Source organism: Pantherophis guttatus, chromosome 17 (assembly GCF_059756535.1).
Source record: "Pantherophis guttatus breed Tessera chromosome 17, ASM5975653v1, whole genome shotgun sequence".
Classification (NCBI taxonomy): domain Eukaryota; kingdom Metazoa; phylum Chordata; class Lepidosauria; order Squamata; family Colubridae; genus Pantherophis; species Pantherophis guttatus.
This window is the reverse complement of record NC_142079.1, coordinates 7,297,434-7,323,603: the sequence shown is the minus strand read 5'-3', so window position 1 is coordinate 7,323,603 and position 26,170 is coordinate 7,297,434. Positions and strand designations below refer to the sequence as shown.

At 43.1% G+C, this 26,170-nt stretch overlaps 1 protein-coding gene, 1 pseudogene and 1 gene segment (V, D, J or C); all 3 read right to left on the bottom strand.

Annotated features, from left to right (window-relative positions):
- Positions 1–3,797: 3,797 nt before the first annotated feature.
- LOC117658131 (immunoglobulin lambda variable 2-23-like) lies at positions 3,798–6,346 on the bottom strand. The segment is given in 3 exon segments: positions 3,798–4,178; positions 6,076–6,132; positions 6,268–6,346. Coding segments are annotated over 3 exon segments (420 nt in total).
- A 1,794-nt stretch (positions 6,347–8,140) lies between these two features.
- On the bottom strand, positions 8,141–12,450 carry LOC132709617 (immunoglobulin lambda variable 3-9 pseudogene; annotated as a pseudogene). The gene is made up of 3 exons (XR_015730299.1): positions 12,361–12,450; positions 11,840–12,145; positions 8,141–8,944 (listed from the first exon to the last, which is right to left on the bottom strand). The product of XR_015730299.1 is annotated as an immunoglobulin lambda variable 3-9 pseudogene (transcript).
- Positions 12,451–13,776: 1,326 nt separating this feature from the next.
- LOC117658115 (vacuolar protein sorting-associated protein 29-like) lies at positions 13,777–25,788 on the bottom strand. Its single transcript, XM_087880556.1, has 5 exons — positions 25,593–25,788; positions 23,496–23,848; positions 18,149–18,340; positions 16,145–16,380; positions 13,777–13,894 (listed from the first exon to the last, which is right to left on the bottom strand). Exons 1-5 carry the CDS (start codon positions 25,786–25,788, stop codon positions 13,777–13,779), a joined length of 1,095 nt encoding a protein of 364 aa, XP_087736682.1.
- Between the last annotated feature and the right edge of the window lie 382 nt (positions 25,789–26,170).

Sequence of the window (26,170 nt, the reverse complement as noted above, 5' to 3'; positions counted from 1 at the left end):
AAGATGGAAAGAATGAAGATTTGTTTTATTATGGCTCCAGAACCACCATTTGGATGGATCAGATTGGATTTTATATTGCACAAACTAGAGAGTGTTTACTGGGCAGGTAAAGAAGTGGTCCTCCACATACAGTACTTACATGAGAAATAACTGAGAAGGGAAAGGAAAACCAGTGTCCAGGCCATGGTGCTTTCCTTCAAAAAGTCTCCCTTTCCAAAACCAAAGAATATCTACCTGGGATCCTTCTACCTTCTTATTTAAGTCCTCCTAGAACTGAAGGAAGGTCCATGCAAATATAGATCAACTGATTGGCTTTCCTTGATTTTATGAACCTCCCTCTTCAAAGACTAACCAATCTGGTCAAAGTAGATTGGTCAATTAGTGAAGAAGACATTTGCATAGAGGAAACTCTTAAGAAGATGCCTTTATGAAGGTTTTTGATCATAATGTGGGACCTCAATGGGACAAATTCAGTCTGTTTTGCCTGGGTTGGACAGCACATTTGTCCTGCAAGACAAGGGCAACAAAAGATGTTTTTGTTGAGACTGTTTTACTGTAATTGTGTTTGGTTGTAAAGTGTCCCATTCTCTCCTTTTACTTACTTCCTCTAAACTACAACTCCAATGTAGAAACACTTTAGGAAACCTGATTCTCTTTCCTTTCTTGAGTTCTGCATGAAGTCTTTTGCAGCTGGTGTAATTTTTTCAGTCTGTTGCACAGAGGAGAGTTTCAGGAGTGGTGGCAGAAGGTTTCTAGGAAGGTGGCACCCCCTGCTGTCCTATCCTGTCACCATACCTGGGGGGCACCTTCTCCCATTCAAAACGTATTTCAGAGAAAGTTATCCCTAGCCCCAAATTTGTTGAAAGTTCCCTCTTTCCCTCACAGAACAATCCGGTTCTTTAATGTCCTTCATTCTTGGTTGAGGTGGGTCACCTGGACGTCCAGAAAAAAATCATGCAGTCATGAGTGGTAGAAATATAGGGGAAGAAACTCAATGATCTTTCTGTGGCTTTGGTGATGTTCCATGAATGGAACTCTCTTGTCTTTTACCTAGAACTGGAATATCAGACTTCAAAGTCATTCTTAAGTTGATCCAATGCTAAGGAGATGTCGGTAACACAGTAGAGTGTCAAAGTTTGGGTTGTGATGCATGAAGAACTTCCTCAAAGGAGGTTTATGTTCAGCCTCCTCTCTGAGGTTCTTCACTGTGTCTGTTATCACCACAGTAATAGTCTCCTTCATCCTTTGCCTGCACGTTATTGATGGTCAAGAAAGCAATTTTCTTGGGGGTGTTTGTAGAAGCAGAGAAATGACCAGAAGCCTCTGGGCCAAATATTGTTTCTCTGGAGGTTGTATTATAAAATAGGAGAAATCTGGGTCTTTCCCCCCCCTTTTGTTGGTACCACACAAAGTAAGTAAAATAGAAGCCACTGCTGATGTTGCAGGAGAGAGTTGCTGGTTTTCCAAGAGATGCAGAGAGGGAAGGTTCCTGAATCAAGTGGTACTTGACCGTGATACCTGGAGGAAGAATATCTACATTATGACACTATCAAAGATGAGAAACTGAAGCAAACAGGATTGCACAGAGGAAGAAAACAGCCAAGGTGGGTATTTGGTCTCACCTGGAGAATAAAAGAAGAAAAGTAGCAGCAGAGTCCACACCATGATGGAGAAAATGAAGAGGTGGAAGGTCCAACTTGTGATCCAAAACTTTGGTGGCCCTCACTTCCTGATTCTCTCTTAAGCTCTGTACCAAAAGCTCATGCAAATCTCCAGGTGCCTCATTGGCTGAAAGGAGTGAAGAAAACATGATTTAATGAAACATCGAGGGAACAACTCTTCGATCAGCAAAAGCAAAAATCTGCAGGGGTTCCAGGAGATTTCCTTTCTCTTCCCCACCTGGTTGGAAAGCTGGACGGAATAGAATCCAGAACTACCATGTTTCCCTACTGGAGTTCATTGGCCAACTGGGGAAGATTCTTTCCAAGCTGTTGTTCTGTCCCCGTCTCACACACGCACACCAGCAGTCGCCCCAGAGTTAAAATAAACCAGCAGACAAGAATTTTCTTTGATAACAGAATTGGCAGCAACCCAGTGGCTGCTTGCCAAAAGTTTTTACTTACAAAGGGAGGTTTATCTCCTCCGTCCGAAATCATCAAAGTAAGTCCACAAAAGCCAAAGAACAGTCAAATCCAGTCCAAAAATCAATCCAATCAAAGCATATAACAAAGTTCCAGAAATGCAGAATGACTTGCTAGCTTTCAGTTTTGTCCGTCACAAAGCCTGAATGGCCACCACACCCCCTTTTATCCCCTGTGGGGTGTGGTCCAGTGACTCAGCTTAATCTCTGGCACGCCTCCTTCTCTGCTGCGCGCGCTTGTCTTTCCGACGCTGTCGGGGATCTAGCCAAGACTTATCTCCATCGCTGTCAAACTCTGGCTGCTCGGAAGTGCCTGGCTCCTGGCCTATCTCTTGGCCTTCGGAAGACACCTGAGGCATTGCCAGAGAGGAGGGTCCTGGAGAGGGAGGCCTTGCCAACTCCTCCCCTTCACTTTCGGAGTCTTCTCCCTCCGATAAGACGGGCTCGGGGGTTGGACTCACAACAGCTGTCTGGTTTGCTACAGCAGCTAAACAGGACAGGTACAAGGAGGGCTGAGAAAATATCTGCAGACCCCTCACATCCTGGACATCAGCTGTTTCAACTCCTATCCTCGGGATGGCGCTACAGGGCATTGCATGTCAAAACAACTAGACACAGGGACAGTTTTCCCCCTTGTGCCATCACTCTGGTGAACACCTAATCTGCATAGTATTGTTTTATGTGTATAATGCTTTAAATGGCACAAGTGCAGGTTATTTATGGGAGAAGGCAAGGCAGCTGAGAAAATATCTGCAGACCCCTCAGATCCTGGACATAAACTGTTTCAATTCCTCCCCTCAGGATGATGCTTTAGGGCATTACATCCCAAAACAACTAGACACAGGGACAGTTTTTTCCCCTCTGCTGAACACAAAGTCCAGTTCCCTTTTGGAAAAACAGCTTTGGAACTCTTTTTCCAAAGAGTGGAAGACCTGGATGATGGAGAATCTCCATAGACATACCAATAGAATAGAATAGAATAGAATAGAATAGAATAGAATAGAATAGAATAGAATAGAATAGAATAGAATAGAATAGAATAGAATAGAATAGAATAGAATAGAATAGAATAGAGTAATATTCTTTATTGGCCAAGTGTGATTGGACACACAAGGAATTTGTCTTTGGTGCATATGCTCTCAGTGTACATAAAAGAACAGATACGTTCATCAAGAATCATAAGGTACAACACTTAATGATAGTCATAGGGAACAAATAAGCAATCAAATCGTATTAGGAAACAGTCAATATAAATCGTAAGGATACCAGCAACAAGGTTACAGTCATACAGTCATAAGTGGGAGGAGATGGGTGATAGGAAGGATAAGAAGATTAATAGTAATACAGTCTTAGTGAATAGTTTGACAGTGTTGAGGGAATTATTTGTTTAGCAGAGTGATGGCATTTGGGAAAAAGCTGTCCTTGTGTCTAGTTGTTCTGGTGCGCAGTGCTCTATAGCGTCGTTTTGTGGGTAGGAGTTGAAACAGTTTATATCCAGGATGTGAGGGGTCTGTAAATATTTTCACAGCTCTCTTTTTGACTCGTGCACTATACAGTATACACTTTATTGATTATTGTTTTGCAAGATAGTTCTTGACCTCAATCTCTTCCTGAAATGGCCTGCAGTGCATTTTCATTACATCAAAGAAAAAACCAACGCAACCTCTGAGATACTTCACGTTCTGCGAAGGAAGAAGGTTTTTTGTCTCAGTTCCCCATTAGATTGTCTCACTGTGGAACACGTTACCACTGCTATACCACATGCAACAGTAATAATCAGCCTCATCTTCAGCCTGAAGGTTGGTGATGGTTAAGTAGCCGTTGTTGCCCGATCGGATTGCCGTGAATCGGTCTGGGATCCCTTCTCCTCTGCTGCTGCAGCCATCACAGTGCACAAAGCGAGGGGCTTCCCCAGATCTCTGCTGAAGCCAGCGAACGTTGTTGGGATTGCTGCTGATGACACAGGATATTTTAATTGTCTCTCCTGGAGATCCAGACTGGGAGACAGACTGAGTCAAGGTGGGCTGTGAAGTGGCACCTTTACAAAGAGGGGAAAAAAAGAAGGAAATAATGAAGATTAGTTATATTATCTGGGCCTCCAAAAATCCCAGAACCATCCTTTGGATGGACCATATAGGATTTTGTATTGTGCAGAGCACAGAGTTTTTATTGGACAGTTTAAGAAGAGTTTCTCCACATACTTACATGAGAAGTAACTAAGAAGGGAAAAGAAAACCAGTGTCCAGGCCATGGTGCTTCCCTTCAAACAGTCTCCCTTTCCAAACTCCCTTTCTACCTTCTTACTTAAATCCTTTTAGAATTGGAGAAAGATCCATGCAGATATAGATGATCTGATTGGTTTTCCTTGAATTGATGAACCACCCCCTTATTAGACTAACCTGTCTTTTTGACCAAGGAGAGAAGACGACATTTGCATAAATTCGTCAAGAATCATTAAGTATTGTACCTTATGATTCTTGATGAATGTATCTATTTTTTTATGTACACTGAGAGCATATGCACCAAAGAGAAATTCCTTGTGTGTCCAATTGCACTTGGCCAATAAAGAATTCTATTCTATTCTATTCTATTCTATTCTATTCTATTCTATTCTATTCTATTCTATTCTATTCTATTCTATTCTATTCTATTCTATTCCATTCCATTCCATTCCACTCCACTCCACTCCACTCCATTCCATTCCATTCCATTCCATTCCACACCACTCCTTTCCTTTCCTTTCCTTTCCTTTCCTTTCCTTTCCTTTCCTTTCCTTTCCTTTCCTTTCCTTTCCTTTCCTTTCCATTCCATTCCATTCCATTCCATTCTATTCTATTTGCAATGTTTAAGAAGATGCTTGTATTGAAGTTTTCTGTCACAATGTAGGGAATTTAAGAGAAAGGCATAGAGAAGAAAGAAGTTATGTTGGGGACTTGAGCATGCCTGGTTCTACCAGAAAACAAATTGACATGGCTACCTTCAACGGCACACACTCTTCTCATCAAGAAGCAACTAGATAAGTCTTGGTGCTATCATGGTGTTTTAACCTGAATACTAGTTAGGAGTCCTTCAGGTTGCTTGCTTGTCTGCACCTCAATCTCCGTCAATGCCAGGTCTTCTGGAACCCAAATGAAAAGGTTTTGTTCCTTCAACAATGTAAAGCTTTGACTTGTGTTGTAGTGATGCCCTGGGGATGTTTATGATCAAGCTCTTATCCATGTTTTAAATGTTTCAGTCTATACAATAACAGTCACCCTCATCCTTTCCCTGCAAGTTGCTGATGTTTTCTTTGTGGTATTTGTGGATGCAAGAAAGAGGAGGAACAGAACAGAACAGAACAGAACAGAATAGGAGTAGGGTAGGGTAGGGTAGGGTAGGGTAGGGTAGGGTAGGGTAAGGTAGGGTAGGGTAGGGTAGGGCAGGGCAGGGTAGAATAGAATAGAATAGAATAGAATAGAATAGAATAGAATAGAATAGAATAGAATAGAATAGAATAGAATAGAATAGAATAGAATAGAATAGAATAGAATAGAATAGAATAGAATTTCTGTCATTTCTTTTTGACAATGTGTCACTTGACACACTGACAAGGCTGGGATCCATGAGAGCAGAGATTTTTTTTTCTTTTGATCTTTAGCAGATGTTTTTGTTCCCATTTCCCTTGCGTCTGTACCACTGTGGTTTTTGAAAACTACTCCCTGCACCATAATACACGCTACAGTAATAGGTAGCTTCATCTTCTGCCTGGACCTGAGTGATGGTCAAATACCACTTGTTGCCAGTTCTGGAGCCCGAAAATCGATCTGGGATCCCTTCCCCTCGCTTGTTCTCCCCAAAATAGATGAACCGGATGCCTTGACCCATTTTATCTTGATACCAGCCCACGTTGTGGTTCTCCAAACCGCTGCTGAGCGTGCAAAGGAATCTCGCCTCACCTCCATTAGGTACAGACAGTTTAAGTGGCTGAGTTAAGAGACCCTGGCTGAGGACATCTACAAAGGAAGACAGAGAGGAGAAGGTTCAGCTCGGTAATCCAAGTGGAGGAGCGATGGTCAATTTAAACAGAAGAGAAAGAACATTTCCTGGTCTAATTTAGATTGTAGACTATAAAATTGACCTCTTCTTACCTGAGCAGCAATAGAGGAGGAGAAGAAGAACGTTCCAAAGCATGTTGGACGAGTAGAATTAAGATTCTTTGGATGTCTGATTGAGGGTTAGGAACATCGCCTCTTTTAAGTGGTTTATGCAAATATTCCAGTTACTCTTTGCGTCTGAACCTTCCCCTTAAAATATATAGTCTTAGAGTCCTAGGCTGCATGAATAGAGGCAATAGAATCACGATCATGCGAAGTGCTAGTACCGCTTTACGAAGCCTTAGAAGGACCACACTTGGAGTAATGCATCCAGTTTTGGTCATCATATTATAAATAAAGATGTTGAGACTCTGGAAAGAGTGCAGAGAAGAGCAACGAAGAGGATTAGGGGACTGGAGGCTAAAACATATGAAGAACGGTTGCAGGAACTGGGTATGTCTAGTCTAGTGAGAAGAAGGACTAGAAGAGACATGATGGCAGTCTTCCAATATTTGGGGGGCTCCTACAAAGATGGGGGGGGGATCAAACTATTTTCCAATGCACCAGAAGGCAAGACTAGAAGCAATAGGTGGAAACTAACCAAGGAGAGAAGCAACCTAGAACTAAGGAAAAATTTCCTAACGGCAAGAACAATCAACCAATGGAATGGCTTGCCTTCAGAAGTTGTGGATGCTTCATCACTGGAGGCTTTAATGAATAGACTAGCTAGTCTTTTGTCTGAAATGATATAGAGTCTCCTGCTCAAGCAAGGAGTTGGACTAGAAGATCTCCTAGCTCCCTTTCAACTCTATTATTCTATGTTCTCTTTATGCTCCAGATGATTTATCAAGGAGCCGGACTTCTATTTGCTTTCTTTTTCCAAGTGTCTTCCAAGATAACCTTAAGTGGAGGAGAAGCCTTCCTCAAACTGAAGATTTGAAAGCTGCTATGTATAGATGGAGGCATAAGCATTCTGGAATTTTTTTTAGAAATGAGTTCTCCAATAGAACCTCTTTCTTCAGCAGAAATGAAATTCATTTCATTCATTCATGAAAAGGAAAGAATTGGAGTCTCAAAGATACTTTTTCAAAAGGCAATTGGACTATGTTTCTTTCCCTTGAGGAAGTCATTTATCTTCTCATCCAAGAAACGTCTTCAGTTGAGACAACCACGGATGATTGAGAATTTCCAAAGAAAGAATGGGGGATAATTTAGAACCTGAATTGTCGGCATACAAAATAGGAACTCTGTATCTGAATGCAGGCGCTTGTTGGGAATTGGCAAGAGATTTTAGTCCATAGCCCATAAATCTTGATGATGTTGGGGATGAGGAAGATAGCAAAGATAGTATCAATGGTGATAGGTGCCTTGGGGTGCAATCCTAAAACATCTGGAGCATCATCCGAACACCATCCACATTGAAAAAATCAACCCCCAGAGAAAGCAATGGCAAACCACTTCTGAAATTTTGCAAAGAAAATTGCAGGGACCTGTCCAGGCTATTGCTAGGAGACAACACTGACTAGCAAGTTGTGGAAACCCAACCTGGGCAATCAATTTCCAGATCAGTGGATCTTCTGAACTTAGACAATTAGATTGAGAAAACACAACTTGGGCTAACGCAATTTAGGAGAGGGAGCCCCGTGTGCCATTTTGGTTTACAAACTTAGTTTATTCTTAAAACATTCAACATAGACGATAAAGCAAAGCATTATGTATGGATAGGGTTTTCCCCGTATAAGAGTCATATGCAAATCAAGGACATTATAGATTGGAGATCTTTTTTAAAAAAAATTAGTTCTGTGGATGAGAGCATTTAGAGATGTTAAGCTATGAAATTTTGCCCAGGGGAGCAAAGTGAACCAATGTCTCCCTCTTGTGTCTAAAGATCAAATAATCACAAAACGTTAGAACAATATTGACAGTATTTTTTTTTTAAAAAAAGAGGAATTTTAATTTTACAATGTATTCAATAACTCAAATTTGTGACATTCAGTGAGTCTTGGCACTTTTATTCTGAATCATAGTAACCCCTTCTCAGATGACAAATGTGAACAATCACCTCTGAATTTGAAGTCTAGGAAATTCCAAAGCTAACAATACACCATAAAACAGATGTAAATTGTTGGGTTTTATCATGATAGCAAAGCTCAGATTGTTTTGAAGGCTTCAGAAAAGATCTCGGTGGAATTTTGACCATGCAATTCCACATTTGCCTGAACTACCATCTGTCTCTAGTAAAAGGACTTTACTTCCAAGTAAATAAGCATAGAATTGGACGCTTGGCATTTTAGAAATCATCCCAAAAGTTCCAAAGTTACCCGTTCTTAATGGAGAATTAAGAACATCTTATGTTTTGTAAACATCTCTCTTCTTCTTACAGTTGAGAACAGCTTCAACTTCACTTCCTCGCTTGATTGCATTGTTGGATCTTATGCAAAACCGTAGCTTCCTCCACAATAATACGTAGCTTCATCTTCTGGTTGGATGTCGGCGATGATTAAATAATACGCGTTATCTAATCTGAAGCCAGAGAAACGATCGGGGATCCCATGACCTCTGGAGTAACTGGGAGTCAACACAAGTCGTGGTGCCTGGCCTGCTCTCTGTTGGTACCACGAGACCGCGTAGTCTTCATAACCAATCATCAGGTAGCAGGCAAGTCTTATGGTGTTCCCAAGAGCTGCAGATTGGGAAGCTGGTTGAATCAACCCAACTTGAGAAACAACACCTGGGATATATAAATTTCAAGCCGTATGTTAATGACAAGCAAGCAAACAGATAGTTTGACAGCTCACAAGTTCACATCTGAATAGAATAGAGCTGGAAGGGACCTTGGAGGTCTTCTAGTCCAGCCCCCTACTCAAGCAGGAGAACCTATACCATTTCAGTTAAGTGACTGTCCAGTCTCTTCTTAAAAACTTCCAGTAATGAAGCACCCACAACGTGTGAAGGCCAGCTCTTCCACTGGTTAATTGTCCTCACTGTTAGGAAGTTTCTCCTTAATTCCAGGTTGCTTCTCTCCTTGGTTAGTTTCCAACCATTGTTCCTTGTTCTAGCCTCTGGTGCTCTGGAGAATAATTTGACCCCCTCTTCTTTGTGGCATCTTTTGAAAAACAGCCACAAACCCAACCCTGATTCCCGAATAGGACCCACAACCCTCTAATCAAGGATCCACCGAAGAGAAAAACCACACTTCCACCAACAATAGCCAGGGCCAGTACTGAATATAAACAGGGAGCAAACCTCACACTTACTAGCACTGAAGATGTTACCTAGTTGGGTAATGAAACGCCTGCAAGCCAATAACCAAGCTCAGAGAGTACCAAGGACTCCACAATCTAGTGTTACATTCCAAATAAATATACCACAGATGATTCCCCCCCATCCATCTATCTATCTATCTATCTATCTATCTATCTATCTATCTATCTATCTATCTATCTATCTATCTATCTCTATCTATCTATCTATCTATCTATCTATCTATCTATCTATCTATCTATCTATCTATCTATCTATCTATCTATCTATCTATGTCTTACCTGTCCAGTAGTTGAGAAATAGAAGGCAAAGCAAAATCTGCTCCATGCTCAATTCTCAACGAGGAAGGCAGCTTTTTCGAAAAAAGACACCAATATGGAAGCTCTCCTTTCTTAAATTAAACCCAGAGTTACAAAATAGCACTTTTATGCAAATCTACCCATGCTCATAAGGTCTCAGGGGGATAGGTGATATCACTGGAAAACAAAGACCAAGCATGCATGATGGTGGCAGTTGTAATTCTGGCTTTATATACTCATGTGTCTTCAAGTTGGTCTTGTCCCCTGGTGACTTCCTCGACTCGTCCTTGCTGATTTCTTGGCAACATTTTTCAGAAATGGCTTGTCCTTGCTTTGTTCTTCCTAGGGTTGAGAGAGAAGGCATGTCTGACCCAGGTTGACTTAGCCTGGGACTTAGCCATTTTACCCTTGCAAGGTGGGTAAAATGAGGACCCAAATTGTTGCGGGCAATATTCTGACTCCATAAACCATTTATAGGGGGCTGTAAAAGCACTGTGAAGCGGTATATAAGTCTAAATGCTATGGCTATTGCTATTGCTCTTTCTTTCCCCCCTTCCTTCCTTCCTTCCTTCCTTCCTTCCTTCCTTCCTTCCTTCCTTCCTTCCTTGATGGTGCAGTGGTTAGAATATTAATTCTGCCCACTGTCAACAATTTGATACTGACCAGCTCAAGGTTGACTCAGCCTTCCATCCTTCCGAGGTGGGTAAAATGAGGACCCAAATTGTTGGCGGCAATATTCTGACTCCGTAAACCATTTATAGGGGGCTGTAAAAGCACTGTGAAGCGGTATATAAGTCTAAATGCTATGGCTATTGCTATTGCTCTTTCTTTTCCCCCTTCCTTCCTTCCTTCCTTCCTTCCTTCCTTCCTTCCTTCCTTCCTTCCTTCCTTCCTTCCTTCCTTCCTTCCTTCCTTCCTTCCTTCCTTCCTTCCTTGATGGTGCAGTGGTTAGAATATTAATTCTGCCCACTGTCAACAATTTGATACTGACCAGCTCAAGGTTGACTCAGCCTTCCATCCTTCCGAGGTGGGTAAAATGAGGACCCAAATTGTTGGGGGCAAGAGGCTGACTCTGTCAACTGCTTAGAGAGGGCTGTGAAGCACTATGAAGCGGTATAGAAGTACTATTGCTATTCATTTGTCGTGAAGGTTGACTCATGGGGCCAGCAGTAGAGTGAAATTGCTCACACCTTACCTGACCAATAACTGAGGAATGTTTTGAACTCTATGAGGAGGGCTCTGTAGGAACACCTCCGTTGATTTTTGCCTTTATTATAAAAAAGTCAGAAATGAAGAATGGAAGGATTTATATTCCTTGCAATCATCTGGTCCTTAGAACTCCCAGTGAAGTCTGTGGGGAAAAAAACAGGTATATAAATCCTTCCATTATTCCACAGTTCAGTCAGAACTGAAGAAGCTTCTTGGATGAGAAGTGAAATGTCTTCAAGGAAAAAACAAAGTAAGTCCACTTGCCTCCGCAGAGGTACTGGTCTACCAGGCTTTTAACTGCTTGCAGAGCTGTACCGGTCTACTAATTTATTTTTGCAGGCACTGGTCTACTCATTTGTTTGCTTTTAACACTGATCAGCTGTAGGGCGGCCCTTTGAAGCCCCGCGGCAAGAGTTTAAACAGTTTTTTTTCCCTCTAACCATCAGCTGGGACTCAGGAGGCAGCAATAGATTGGGGGCGGGGCCAAATAAAAGGTAAGACTAACATGGGGGTGGGGCAGAACCGGTTGGGTGATGTCATATCATCACCGCTACCGGCTTCGCCGAACCGGGCCGAACCGGGAGGAACCCACCACTGTGTTACATCCAATTCACTGTGTTTCAATGTATTCCAAAGAATTGATTGTGCTTCACTGCTTGGTTGAGAGTGAGTTGAGAGTGGTTGTTGACCAGGGCTGTGAGCAGCCGTAAGCCGAACCTGGGAACAGGTGCAACAGCACCTCGGTTGAGTTGTGTCTCAGTCGTGCATTGAATCAAGCTTTCTAAGGACTTCTACGTTCCTCTGCTGTGGAAGACGAGAGGAGGTTTTTGTCTCAGTTCCTCATCAGATTGTACCACCGTGCAACGAGCTGGCACTGCTTTGCCACATTAAACAGTAATAACCAGCCTCGTCTTCAGCCTGGATTCCAGTGATGGCTAAATAGCCAGTGGATCCTGAGACAGAAGCCGTGAACCGATCTGGGATCCCGTCACCCCTGTTTCCACCAGAACGGTGCACATAGCGAGGAATCTGCCCAGACTTTTGTTGGTACCAGGAAATAACATTCACGCTTCCGCTAACAGTGCAGGATAATTTTGTTGTTTGTCCCAGAGCGACAGACACGGAGGTTGGCTGGATCCAGGCTGGCTGCGAACTGACCCCTTGGAGAAGAGAAAGCAACAGATATTTGACTCATTTTCTAGATTTTCGGAATGCCAGCAAAACATAGTATATTTTGAAGTGCTGATCTGGGTGCAGCAGATCTTTGCTTTCATGGAGAACCAAAAAGATCACGATGATAAGATTTTCTGTTCTCCGAAATACTACAGCTGCACCGCGTTTCTACTAGCAATGCTCAATGTCCATGCCTGCTTACCTGAATAGTAATGTAGAAAGGAAAAGAGAAATATGGACCAGATCATGGTAGGTTATCTAGATCGACAGGTTGAGACAGATGAAAATAAAATGGTGATAATTATGGTGCAGGCTTTCTCTTCTTGCCCTCTTAAATCTGCTCAGCATGCATTAATGACATCCATGCAAATATTTTGATTTTGCTAGCCAAGCACGCCACCTCCTTAGCAGAAACAAATGACCAGAGGAAAAATTTGCATAAACCAGATTTGTGTAAATACCGACGAGAGAAAACCTTGGCAGAAAATAGGTCCATGCACTTGAAGCACAAGTTAACTGTGTTTCCCAAGAGGAGGAACTAAGCACTGAAAAAAACATTCATGTTAGGGATTGTTTTGACTATCAGGCAGTGGTGAAATGTAAAATTTATTACTACCGGTTCTGTGGGCGTGGCTTGGTGGGGGGGGTATATGACTGGGTGGGCGTGGCCAACTTTTTTTTTTTTTTTACTTTTAAAAGCATTTTTTCTACAACCTCCTCAGCCAAAGAGGTTGCAGGAAAAAAAAATGCTTTTAAAAGCCTCTGACAATCCCAGCTGAGCCGCGCTTTCTGCCATTAGATGATTCTGAACTACTAATGGTCAAAGCAATTTGGCGGTAGATAAGGAATTCACAGTGAGTTGGATTTAGATCTTTGGTGGGGATGAAGGGACTCTTGATGATGTGTTTGACCCCTGCCTTGGGCTCAGCCTGGACCTCTCCCACAACACCAGCTGTATCATACTTCATTGGCTCCTTGGTCATTTGCTACCCACTCTACCTTTCCCTTGTAGACTTACGTTGACATTTTGATTTATTCACAAAGACAAAGCATTCCTTAAGGCAGTGTTTCCCAAACTTGGGAACTTCAAGATGTATGGACTTCAACTCCCAAAATCCCACAGCCAGCCATGCTGGATGGGGAATTCTGGGAGTTGAAGTCCACACTTCTTAAAGTTCCCAAGTTTGGGAAACACTGCCTTAAGGCCATGTGAAAGTCAACCATTGTTCATCCTAGTCCTTGGATTTCAGAAATGACACCTTCTCAAGCTATGCATGTAAAAAAGAGCTTTATTCAAACACAAAAACCTAAACATTTGATGCATGCAAACAGCCTTTGCTCTTTCCCCCACTTTCCCCCACTTTGCTCTTTTCCAGCCACTACAATAGAAGTTTTTGACGATTCCAAATTTGGTGATTTTTTTTTAAAAAAAATAATATATTGAAAAAGGTTACTTTCCAACATTCGGATGGCTCTCTAAATTCAAGACAAATAACTTCAAGCAGCTTGAACAACTCAAGAGGAACAGGTATAACACTCCAGTAAATCACCCCAACCGATGTGAACAATTTGCTAAACTTTCTAGATGAAATAGACATCCAGTTAATATCATTCCATTTCAAGTTTTCTTGTATTCGATCCTTTCTACTTTCACCTCATCCCCGATGAGTTGATACACATAAGTTACAACCACGGAGGACTGAACATCCATCAGAACGAACGACGGAATTACATCCCTGGAAAAAAAGAAACATTTGTAGTTGAAACAGGAAGCAATTTCTCCAAAATTTGCAGCATTGGTTCATTTAAAAAACCAGTCTTAATATAACCAGGTCTGAATTTCTATCACATACATTATGTTAACCTATGACATACTATCAAACATAGTATGTCAGTCCTAGAGGAGACCAACCCTGACTGCTCTTTAGAAGGCCAGATCCTGAAGAGGAAACTCATATCCTTTGGCCACCTAATGAGAAGGAAGAACTCCCTGGAGAAGAGCCTAATGCTGGGAACGATGGAGGGCAAAAGAAGAAGAAGGGGACGGCAGAGAACGAGGTGGCTGGATGGAGTCACTGAAGCAGTTGGGGTGAGCTTAAATGGACTCCGGAGGAAGATAGAGGACAGGAAGGCCTGGAGGAATGTTGTCCATGGGGTCACAATGGGTCAGACACAACTTCGCGATTAACAACAAGGACATACTATACTATTTCTAAATTAATTTCTGGCTAAAAAAGTGCATTCCTTCAGGATTTATTTATTTAGGTAGGGCATCTACATGCATGCACCGATTTACAAATTTAATTTAAATGAAGCAACAGCAAACATATGCATATAAGGTATGTGGACAATACAATATAGGAGATAAAATAATAAATTAAGATAAAGCCACAATAAAATCACGATAATATGGAGCCATAGAATTGCAATGGAATAGATGTTATAATTTGATATCTAAGGAAGCCAACCACTTAACTGCTTCAAAGGTGGCTGTGATTAGATCTTCCCAGGATTTATTGAAATCTTCTATGATATATAATTAATAATCTTAATTCCCCCCCCCCCAATTGCATCCGCCTAGTGAAAAAAGATGGGAGAAATGTTGGCAGAAAAGACTATTAAATTTAGTGGAGGTGAACATGCTTTGTGTTTAACCCAAAGATGGCAGAATTAAATCTTCCTATGGTCTAAAGAACAATTTCCCAATCTGATTGTTACAGGTTCCCATGGTACGTATTCGGAAGATGGACAATTTCCACATATTCTTCCTTTGCTCTATTTTAGAAAAACAAAATGTAATTTTCACTCAAGGTTTTCCAAGAAGAGATTGCATGCCCATCTGTCTGGAATTTTATAGGATCTCCTGCTTGAGTAAGGGGTTGGACGAGAAGACCTCCAAGATCCCTTCCAACCCTGTTACTCTACTTCACTCTGCTGAAGACCTTCAACAACTTATGGATGGTTTTTGCAAGGCCTGCCAAGACTTTGGACTAACAATCAGCCTGCAAAAAACACAAGTTATGCGTCAGGACATGGATTCACCTCCCTATATTACAATCTCTGCACAAGAACTGGAGGTCGTCCACGATTTTGTGTATCTCAGCTCAACTATCTCTGACACTCTCTCTTTAGATACTGAGCTGAGTAAACGTATTGGTAAAATAGCCACCACATTTTCCAGACTTACAAAGAGAGTATGGCTTAATATGAAGCTGACAGAACATACAAAGATCCAGGTCTATAGAGCCTACGTCCTTGTACTGCAGTGAGTCTTGGACCCTTTACGCAAGGCAGGAGAGAAAGTTGAACACCTTTCATATGCTCTGTGTCCGACGTATTCTTGGCATCACCTGGCAAGTTCCAAGTAGCGCAGTCTTGGAACGTGCTGGAATTTCTAGCATGTATACACTATTGAAACAGTGACGTCTACCCTGGCTTGGACATGTCGTGAGAATGGCTGATGGTCAGATTCCGAAAGATCTCCTGTATGGAGAATTAGTGCAGGGAAAGTGCCTCAGAGGGAGACCACAGCTGCGATATAAGGATATCTGCAAGAGGGACCTAAAGGCCCTGGGAATGGACATTAACGACTGGGAAACCTTGACCTCCGATCGTTCAGCTTGGAGGGTAAAGACGCAGCATGGCCTTCTCCAATTCGAAGAGACACTTGTTCGGCAGGCCAAGGCAAAGAGGCAGTCCCGGAACCAGCCAAATCTGGGAGCTGGGCAGGAGACAAAATGTATCTGCCCTCAGTGTGGAAGGGATGGCCACTCTCGAATTGGCCTTTTTAGTCACCCTAGATGCTGTTTTAGGACCTCTTTCCAGAGCACGATACCATTGAGACTGAAGGATGCCAATGACTTCACCTTACTTGGGTCTTCTCCAATGTTTTCCATTTGATGGCCATGCCTGATCATCCACCCAACAACCAACAATAAAAAGAGATGCTCTCCCCCAAAAAATCCCTCAGAATTTATAGTTCTCACCTTTGCAGAGCACTGTAGGCGCCTGTGGCTGAACCAGGATTGACGTAGAACTTCTTCTCGTGTTCTACTGCCTCAAACTTGTGAGTGTGTCCAGATATTAAGATGTCCACATCCAGCTGCCTCTGTAGGATCGCCAAGCTGGCCAGATCCCCCCAGGGTATAACTTGATGGCCATGGATCAGACCAATTCTGAACTGTCCGACAGTGACAATTTTCTGCTGCGGGTAACTCGTGCCCTGCAAAGAAGCATGTCAATTATTAGTCAATACAGTAAAATATAGTCCTTGAGAGGTCCTTGATGCTTGCTGGTTTTCTTGCAGATGTTTCATCACCCAAATTAGGTAACATCATCAGGACTAGCTTCAGTGCTAGTGACTGGCACTGAAGATGTTATCTAGTTTGGGTAATGAAACGTCTACAAGAAAACAAGCAAGTTCAGAGAACACAAGGACCCCACAACATCATCATCATCTCCATCTCCTCCTCCACCTCCTCCTTCTCTTCCTCCTCCTCCTCCTCCCCCTTCCCCTCCCCATCCCTTTCTAGCACTGAAGATTTACCTAGTTTGGGTAATGAAACATCTACAAGAAAACAAGCAAGTTCAGAGAACACAAGGACCCCACAACATCATCATCATCATCTCCATCTCCTCCTCCACCTCCTCCTTCTCTTCCTCCTCCTCCTCCTCCCCCTTCCCCTCCCCATCCCTTTCTAGCACTGAAGATTTACCTAGTTTGGGTAATGAAACATCTACAAGAAAACAAGAAAGTTCAGAGAACACAAGGACCCCTCAATCATCTCCTCCTCCTCCTCCTCCTCCTTCTCCTCCTCCTCCTCCTCCTCCTCCTCCCCCCATTCCTTTCTAGCACTGAAGATGTTACCTTCAGTGAGTAATGAAACGTCTGCAAGAAAGCTTGCAGAGAGCATCAAGGACCCCTCATGTCAACCCTGAGCTAAATGAAACATTTTGTCTTTTAAAGACCCTGTAATCCCTTACATCGGGGTAGAGTTGGGACAACTGAATGGAGCTGAGTGTTTACTGGCTGGATGCCCTTCCTGTCACCAATACAGAGTTCGCAGCAGATCATTAATTACTCATTGTGCCCAGAGAGAGAAATATCTGCCGCTACCTAGGATCGAACTCACGGCTTCCTGATTGTGAGGCGAGAGCTCCACCTCTAGGCCACTGCACCACTCAAACCCTCCCAATTGTAGTCATAAGTTGAGGACTATCTGTAGTTACTTGAGATCAGCACAGAACTCATACTGAAATACAGGCTGAACAGTTTCATCTGAGCCTTTATTTTGAAGTCAAGCACGATGGCTTGTAAGTCGAAATGTATGTTTTAGCAGATTGTGTGAATGCATCGATTATCATTTTTCAATGTGCTTTTATGAAGGCAATGATTGTAACTCAAACCATCATTTATAGCCTAGTTCTTAAGGATGCTTCAAAAATATAATAGCTTGCTCTCATGCAGTGTAAGTTCAACACATTCCATTGATGAACCAAAAAAAATGATGCTTTGCTCAATAAAACACAGATAGGATAAACCATGGCTTAGGTTAAGAACACAGACTTTGGGAATGAGAGCTGCATATGGCTCTCCAAACTTGGCACACACACCAAACCAAGTTCTTTTCAAGTTTCCCAAGGAATTCTAATTTTAAGGCAGCTATGGAAAGTTCTAAGTGCCAATCATATAATAAAAGCTGCCAATAGTTTGTATTTACAGTTAATGAAATCAAGTTTATTTGTCAACCTGAGTCCATTTCCTCTTGGGAATGTTAGGTTTTTAGCTCAACAGCCTAATGCTAAAGTTGGTTTAAGTCTAAGGAACATTAAAGCATTGCTAACCACAATATCAGTAGACGTTCCAGAACATGGGGAAAAAAACAGATGCTCCATGATCCACCTAGCAACATCAGTGGAACTTTCAATCGAAGGAATGGATGGACTTCAATTGCCCAAACAAGAATCAGCCACATTCTCCAATCTCCTACCTCATCAAAGTCCCCTCTAACGATATGGACATCTCCGGCCAGCGTCCTCAAATAATCATAGCTCTCCTTGGTGCAAAGATTCCCAGTGCAAAGGATATGTTGGATCTTGCCTGGAACTAGCAACTTTTTAAACTTGGCTGGAAGGCTGCAACATCGGTGTGGGATGTGAAGGTCTCCTATCACCAGTACCAGCTGAAGGAGAAAAGAGGTAAAGAAACGCAGCAGATAATCCACTATGACACGGGTATCAAACTCAAGGTCCGCGGGTCAAATCCGGCCCCTGGGGTGCTTAAATCTGGCCCGTGGGGCCAGTCTGGAAATATCAAAGGACCCGCCCCCAGTGCCTCTGCCAACCAAAAACAGGCCAAGCGGAGGCCTTGTGAGGACCATTGCATGGCCCGTTTTCAATCTCCCCAGCCTCCAGCAGCACTCTGCCAGCCAAAAACAGGCTGCACGGGGCCTCCGCGCGGCCCGTTTTTGACTGAGAGTGTGCTGCAGGAGGCCATGGAGACCGAATATGAGGCACGCTTGGCCCCCATGCCCCGTTTTGACTGGCAAAGGATGAAGACGTCTGTCTCATCTCTCCCCAGTCCCCCCTGCTGGGTTTAGGACTTTTTGCCTCCTACCCTTGGCCGTGCCCAGTGGTGGGATTCAAGTAATCTAACAACCGGTTCTCTGCCCTAATGATTTCTTCCAACAACCAGTATGCCAAACTGCTCAGAAAGTTAACAACCGGTTCTCCCGAAGTGGTGCGAACTGGCTGAATCCCACCACTGGCCATGCCTGCTTCTCTGCCAGGCTTCTGCCTCGGGGGATTCTTGTCTAGCTTTACTCCTTGGCTGACATGCCCCTGTCCATCCACCCTGGCCAGTTGGCCACGGCCCTTCCATCCCACACATTTCGGCATTGCCCATTCAATGTTTGTCCTGGGCTTTTTGTCTCCCAGGATGGTTAGCCCCCAGCCAATCGGCTAGTTGCCAATGCTGGCAGCCAGAAGTGCAGGGGCGAGTGTGGGAGGTGAGGGAGTTGCTGCTCAGGTGCTTGTTAGAAGAAGGAAGGGGAGGCGTGGAAGGGAAGAGCGGGGGTGGGGGTGTGGATAGTAAGGCTGTTTCATCCAAAAGAGTTTTTGTTTCGGGTGGGTATCCTAGCCTTAGAAAGAGAGAGGGAAGGAGGAAGGGGGAGAGAGAGAGAGAGAGAGAGGAGACAAGAAAGAAAGAAAGAAAAGAAAGAAAGGAAAGAAAGGAAAGAAAGAAAGAAAGATAAGAAAGAAAGAAAGAAAGAAAGATAAGAAAGAAAGAATGAAAGAATGAAAGAAAGAAAGAAAGAAAGAAAGAAAGAAAGAAAGAAAGAAAGAAAGAAAGAAAGAAAGAATGTGGAAAGGGAGGGAGAGAAAAAGGAGAGGAAGGAAGGACCACAAACCCTGGCACTAGACACAGCTTCAATGGATGCTTTGAAACAGCACAGCAGTCCCTGCCACCATTGGCAACTAGCCGATTGGCTGGAGGCTAACCGTCCCGGGAGGCGAAAAAACCAGGACGAACAGTGTGGCGTCGAATGGGCTGTGCCGAAGCATGTGGGACGGAGGGGCCGTGGCCGATTGGCCAGAGTGTGTCAGCCAAGGAGAAAAGCTAGAGGAGAATCCCCTGAGGCGGAAGCCTGGCGGAGGAGAACTACAATGCTGATCCAGCCCTCGAAGAAATCCAGTTTGACACCCCTGCACTGCAACATTCACCAGGCATTGGTTCAATTCCGTTCCAAACGTAATCCACTTCCAAATTCGTTTTGTTATTGAGGACAACGGAAACTGAGAACATGTTAAAGAAGCTTTATTATAGCAACACGGAGATATTGTTGGTTATAAGAGGACAAGAGCCTTGGTGGCGCAGCAGATTAAAGTGCTGTTAAGCAACACCAGCTGCCTGCAATTACTGCAAGTTCGAATCTCACCAGGCTCAAGGTTGACTCAGCCTTCCATCCTTCCGAGGTAGGTAAAATGAGGAGCCGGATTGTGGGGGCAATAAGCTGACTTTGTATAAATATACAAAAGGATGAAGGCTATTGCTTAGCGCATTGTAAGCCGCCCTGAGTCTCCGGAGAAGGGCGGCATATAAATCAAATTAAAAAAAAAAAAAAGTTGAAACATCTTGATTGTCATTCATGAAATCTTCCTAGCTCTTCTTATGTAAATTGTAGTAAACTGTGTAACCAAGAGCCTTGGTGGCGCAGCAGACTAAAACGCTGTTAAGTAGCACCAGCTGCCTGCACTTAGTGCGAGTTCAAATCTCACCAGGCTCAAGGTTGACTCAGCCTTCCATCCTTCCAGGGTAGGTAAAATGAGGACCCGGATTGTGGGGGCAATAAGCTGACTTTGTATAAAAAGAACACGACTTGGGGGGGCCGAAAGCCCTACTAAGCAGGTATATACAAAAGTATGAAGGCTATTGCTTAACGCATTGTAAGCCGCCCTGAGTCTCCGGAGAAGGGCGGCATATAAATTGAACCAATAAATAAATAAATAAATAAATAAATAAATAAATAAATAAATAAATGAGATTCGACATTTGTCAAAAATAGATTAATGCAGCCTAGATGAACATTCAAAGAAATGCTCCTTCTAAGCTGGCACCAATGACAAGCGTTTTTTTAAAAAAATCATCCAATCATTTCTAAACATTAACCAAACTGATTCATTTACCAGCTTCAGCTATTTCACCGTTTAAAAGCTAAGTGTATTGTTAAAGATTACGCTCCTGTTTTGGACAATTAACCAAGGGGAAGGTGGTGAAGATAAAGACAACTATCTAATCATTCAAGCCAGTGAGTCATCCTCTTAAAACTGCCAAAAAGTTTTGGATTTGAAAACAAAATCGATTCCTTCCTCTTTAGCTTTACCTGGAATAATGAACTGGCAAAAATTTGAAGTTTAGAATTTTAAGAGGATAGAATATGGGAACAAATGCTGTTGCTTCGTGTTATGCCTCAAAAGACAAACCTCCAATATGATTCAGCCACAAACCTTTTTAATGACAAGACTAATTTTCAGATCTGCCTTTTAATTACTTGGAATTTTTTTTTGTTACCAATCCACTTTTTTTTTTTTTTTAATTTGATTTATATGCCGCCCTTCTCCGAAGACTCAGGGCGGCTTACAATGCGTTAAGCAATAGCCTTCATTCTTTTGTATGTTTTATACAAAGTCAGCTTATTGCCCCCACAAACTGGGTCCTCATTTCACCTACCTTAGAAAGGATGGAAGGCTGAGTCAACCTTGAGCCTTGGAGAGATTCGAACCAGCAGAAATTGCAGGCAGCTGTGTTAATTACAGGGTGCACTAAACCCCTGTACTATCAAGGCTCTTTTGATCTAATGCACGATGGCTCTGTTAAGCTTTATCTTGGGTGTCACTCATTCTGAAACAAATGACTTAAGAATAAAAGTCTCTGAGTGCCCAATTTTGAAACCACAAAAGGAACTGATACAATCTTAGCTCCATTTAAGGGGAGCTACATTCTCCGCAACTACTATACAAGAAGTTTCTATGCATTTCTGACTTGGAAATTTTGAAAGGGTTCGGGAGAACCTCTAGCTAAGATTCTGTGCAGTTCGGAGAACCCCCAAATCCCACTCCTGGCTGGCCCCGCCCCACCCACCCCTCCTAGGAGTCCCCACGTGGCCCGTTTTGGATGTAGGTAAGGGCAGGGCACGCATGGAGGTTCGGGGAGGGCCTACCAGAAGATCAGGAAGGTCAGAAAGGGGCCTGTTTCCAGCCTCCAGATGGCCTTTGGACCCTGGGGTGACTGTTTGACCCTCCCGGAGGCTCGAGGAAAGACTCCGGAACCCAGGGAGGGCAAAAATGCCTTCCCCACCACCACCACCGTGAGACCCACCCAGCAACTGGGCAGAGAAACCCTTGCTAAAATTTTTGAAGCCCGCTCCTGGAAAAGAGGCCACTCTAAATTAACCAAGGGGACACCCCAAAGATACTTTTAAAAATATCTTTCTCCTCTACTCACCATCCTGCCGAATCTCTGACTCGGCTCTGGGTTAGCACGTTGCAAAGCAAACACACTTTAAAAAAAGCAGGAATGCGAATTGCGAAAGGTCAGCTGTTACCTGTTGATTGAACTACTAAGACGATGCAAAAAATAAATAAATAAATAAAAAATCAGCCACTCCTTCTTACTGGCTTTTTATATTTGTATTTAGCTTAGAGACCCCGATCCTGAAAGTTCTTACTTGCCAAGGCTTTCTTTTAAAGAAACAGACGGGTTTGAATTCCCAAATCTGCTGTACAGGTTACCCATGACTTACAAGGGCTCGTCAGTGACGGTTCAAAGTTAGAACAGCACTGACCAAAGTGGCTTATGATGACCATTTTTCACTCTTACAACGTTTCAGCCTTCCCATGGTCAGCGGATCAACATTCAGATGCTTAGCAGTTGTGGCCAGAAAGGTTTTAAAATGGGGCTAAATCAGGGGTGAAATGTTCCCGGTTCGGACCGGATCGCCCGATCCGGTAGTGATGTCGGTGGGTAGTTCGGAGAACCGGTAGCAAAAATCCCTCTCCACCCCCCATGCCCAGCTGAGCCGCACGATCATCAGAGGCTTTTTATTTTATACTTTCTGCTGGGGCAGAACAGGCTGTTACGTATAAGCTGGGTTAACAAAATTAGAAATGAGGCGGTGATAAGCCGCCTGGGAATGCGAAGGGAAATCATCAAAGATATTAAAAAAGCGAAAGTTAGAATATTTCGGACATGTGATGCGACACCTGAAAAAATACGGCATCCTTCACTTAATCCTGTCCAAGGAAAGATTGAAGGCAAACGAGGTCCAGGCAGAAGAAGAATCTCATGGCTTCAAAATCTAAGGGACCGGTTTGGACAAAGCTTAGCAGCACTTTTTCGTGCGGCTGTTGATAATAATAGGATCGACAATATCATCGCCAGCGTCCGATGACGGATATGGCAGAAGAAGAAGAATCCTAAATTTCTTGTGAAGTTCATAGGAACAATTATAACAATGCAAGGAGGCAAGAGGGTCTTGAATCTTGAGACCCTCTAAATCTCCACTACTCTGGGAAATCCTCCAAAATATGGCATGATTTGATTTTAAGGAGGGAATTTGGCCTCTCTATAAATCTTCCCCAGCCTCCCGGTGTCTCAATGTTTGTCTCAAGATTGCACAGCTCCGAAATACGTTGAATCAGCCAAAAACTAGCAAGAGAACATTCTTTCCTTCACCGCTTCAAGGGCAGAAGGGAAGCGGGTAGCCTTCCTCTCGTGGCCAAGAATGCAGGGATCTTGTAAATCAGTGACTTCTTTCCTGCTGGGTCTACTTCAGCTACCAAGGAGATGGGTTTTTGTTTCACTTCCCCTTGAGACGGCATCACTGTGGGCAGCCAATTGCTGTCGTAAGATGAGCAATAATAATCTGCCAGATCTTCCGCTTGGACATTGCTGATGGTTAAGGTGGCAGAAGATCCCCCTGTAAATCCTGAGAATCGCTCTGGGATCCCAGGGGGTCTCTTATTGTGCTGATAGATCAACAACTTGGGCAAACTGTTGGGCTTCTGTTGGTACCAGGAGACGTGGTACTTGTTGATGCTTGCAGTGTTCCTTGTGCAGCTGATCACAGCTCTGCCCCCAGGGGCTACTGACAGGGTGGGTGGCTGAGTCAGTACAAACTGGCCCCAGGATCCTAAAATAGAATATAAGATGGAATATATAGAGTAGAGTAGAGTAGAGAGTGGAGTAGAGTGGAGTGGAGTGGAGTGGAGTGGAGTGGAGTGGAGTGGAGTGGAGTGGAGTAGAGTAGAGTAGAGTAGAGTAGAGTAGAGTCGAGTCGAGTAGAGTAGAGTAGAGTAGAGTAGAGTCGAGTAGAGACAAGAATAGAGAGTAGAAAGTAGAGTAGAGTAGAGAGTAGAGTGGAGTAGAGTAGAGAATAGGGTAGAGATTAGAGTAGAGTAGAGTAGAGTAGAGAGTAAAGTAGAGTAGAGTAGAGTAGAGTAGAGTAAAGTAGAGTAGAGTAGAGTAGAGATAAGAGGGCAGAGAAGAATCAAGACCAATAAAACTCTTGATCAATCAAAGCTGCAACTTCCCCACATTGCAGAAGAACTGTTTATTTAGGAATGCCCCCAAATGTTTTAAGTTTTCTTTTACCTGCATAGTAAGAAAAAATCAAGACAAGGACAGAGATTTGTGCCATGGTCAAGGGGAAAAAAAGGGTATTTCTTGCAATAAAGCTCTCTCTTTCTTGCATCTCTTCTTAAAGGAGAGAATATAAATACATGCAAATGAGATGCCTTCTTTGATGGTTGCATGACGATTCATGTCTCTTTAGGTTATAAAGAGAAGAACCTGCTAAAGAAGCATCTTGTAGGAACAGTCTCACAACGTGTAACATACAAGTGTTTGTCCGATTTCCCCCCCCCCACACACCTGGGGTAGAATCATAAGGCTGGAAGGGACCTTGGAGGTCACTCCCATTTGTTCAGGAAGCACTAAGGCAGAAGATCTTATTCCATGCTGGGCAAATGGTTGTCAGTCTTTTCTTGGAGACCTCCAGGAATGAAGCACCCACAACTCCAAGGAGCAAGGGGTTCATGAAATCGATGATGGTGATGATGATGATGATGATGATGATGATGATGACGACGATGATGTTAGTCATTCAGTTGTGTCCGACTCGTGGCCATTCTATGAGCCAGGTCTCTCCACATCTTTCAATCTTACACTACTTCACTACACCGTTGTAGTACTACACTACAACAGTAGTACTTACGCTACTGTTCATAAAGTTACTTGATTTTAAACATGTGGTTTGACTCTTTAGTGGCATTCACTGATCTGTTGCCTTCGTGGGGATATCATTTAATCAAGAATGTAATGCAATAACTTTCATGAAGGATTTACTATTAGAATAGCAGTTACAATATAAAGAAGAAAAGTGAAACACGTAGAAAAAAACAAGATATACAAAAATGATCACCATAGAAAAAATGAGATATACAAAAATTATCACCATGTCAGTTAATACTTAGCTGGGTAACCTTTAGCATGAATTATGGCCTTACAACCTCTTCCCATGGAGTGAACCAAGTCTTTTAGTTCTGCAGCTGTTCTAATGTGAAACCAAGATTGAAGGATGGCTTCTATTAACTGGGTTTTATTGCTGGGTCGCTTCTGACTAACAAGTTTCTTTAGTTGGCTCCATAGATTTTCCATTGAGTTAAGATCTGGGCTATTCCCAGGCCATTCCAGCAGTGGAATAGGATTATCTTGAAACTCACCCCCAAAAAGTGGTGTTATTAGCCATCAAACCTCAAAAATACACTTTTCCCAAAAGGTTTCCACAATTTTGGCCACTACTGTACTCTTTTGCAGAAGAAGGTTTTTGCCTCACTTCCCTATGCAGGTGGCATCACTGTGAAACATCCAGTTACCGTCATAAGACTGACAATAATATTCTGCCTCATCTTCTGGTTGAACACCCGTAATTGTTAAAGTAGCTCTAGAACTGTCGGTCACCCCAGAGAATCGGTCTGGAACGTCAGCAGGCCTGTTGACGTGCTGATAAATCAATAGTTTGGGCGGCTCAACGGATTTCTGTTGATACCAGGACACGTAGTAACCAGACATAGCTCCACTGCTCCTTGTGCAGGAGATCTGGACCCTTCCTTCAAGACGTGCTGACACGGAAGCTGGTTGAGTCAATACAAATTGGGCTGAAGCCCCTGTAAGAAATAAAACATAGGGAAGAAATGGCCAGGTGAGACTTGGGTTCCATCAAAGTCAACTGAAAAGAGAACGAAGCCCACTAATATTATAGGAGGTTAACAGAATAACAGAGTTGGAAGGGACCTTGGAGGTCTTCTAGTCCAACCCTTTGCTCAAGGTAGGAAAAGAGTAGAGTAGAGTAGAGTAGAGTAGAGTAGAGTAGAGTAGAGTAGAGTAGAGTAGAGTAGAGTAGAGTAGAGTAGAGTAGAATAGAATGAGTTGGAAGGGATCTTGGATGTCTTCT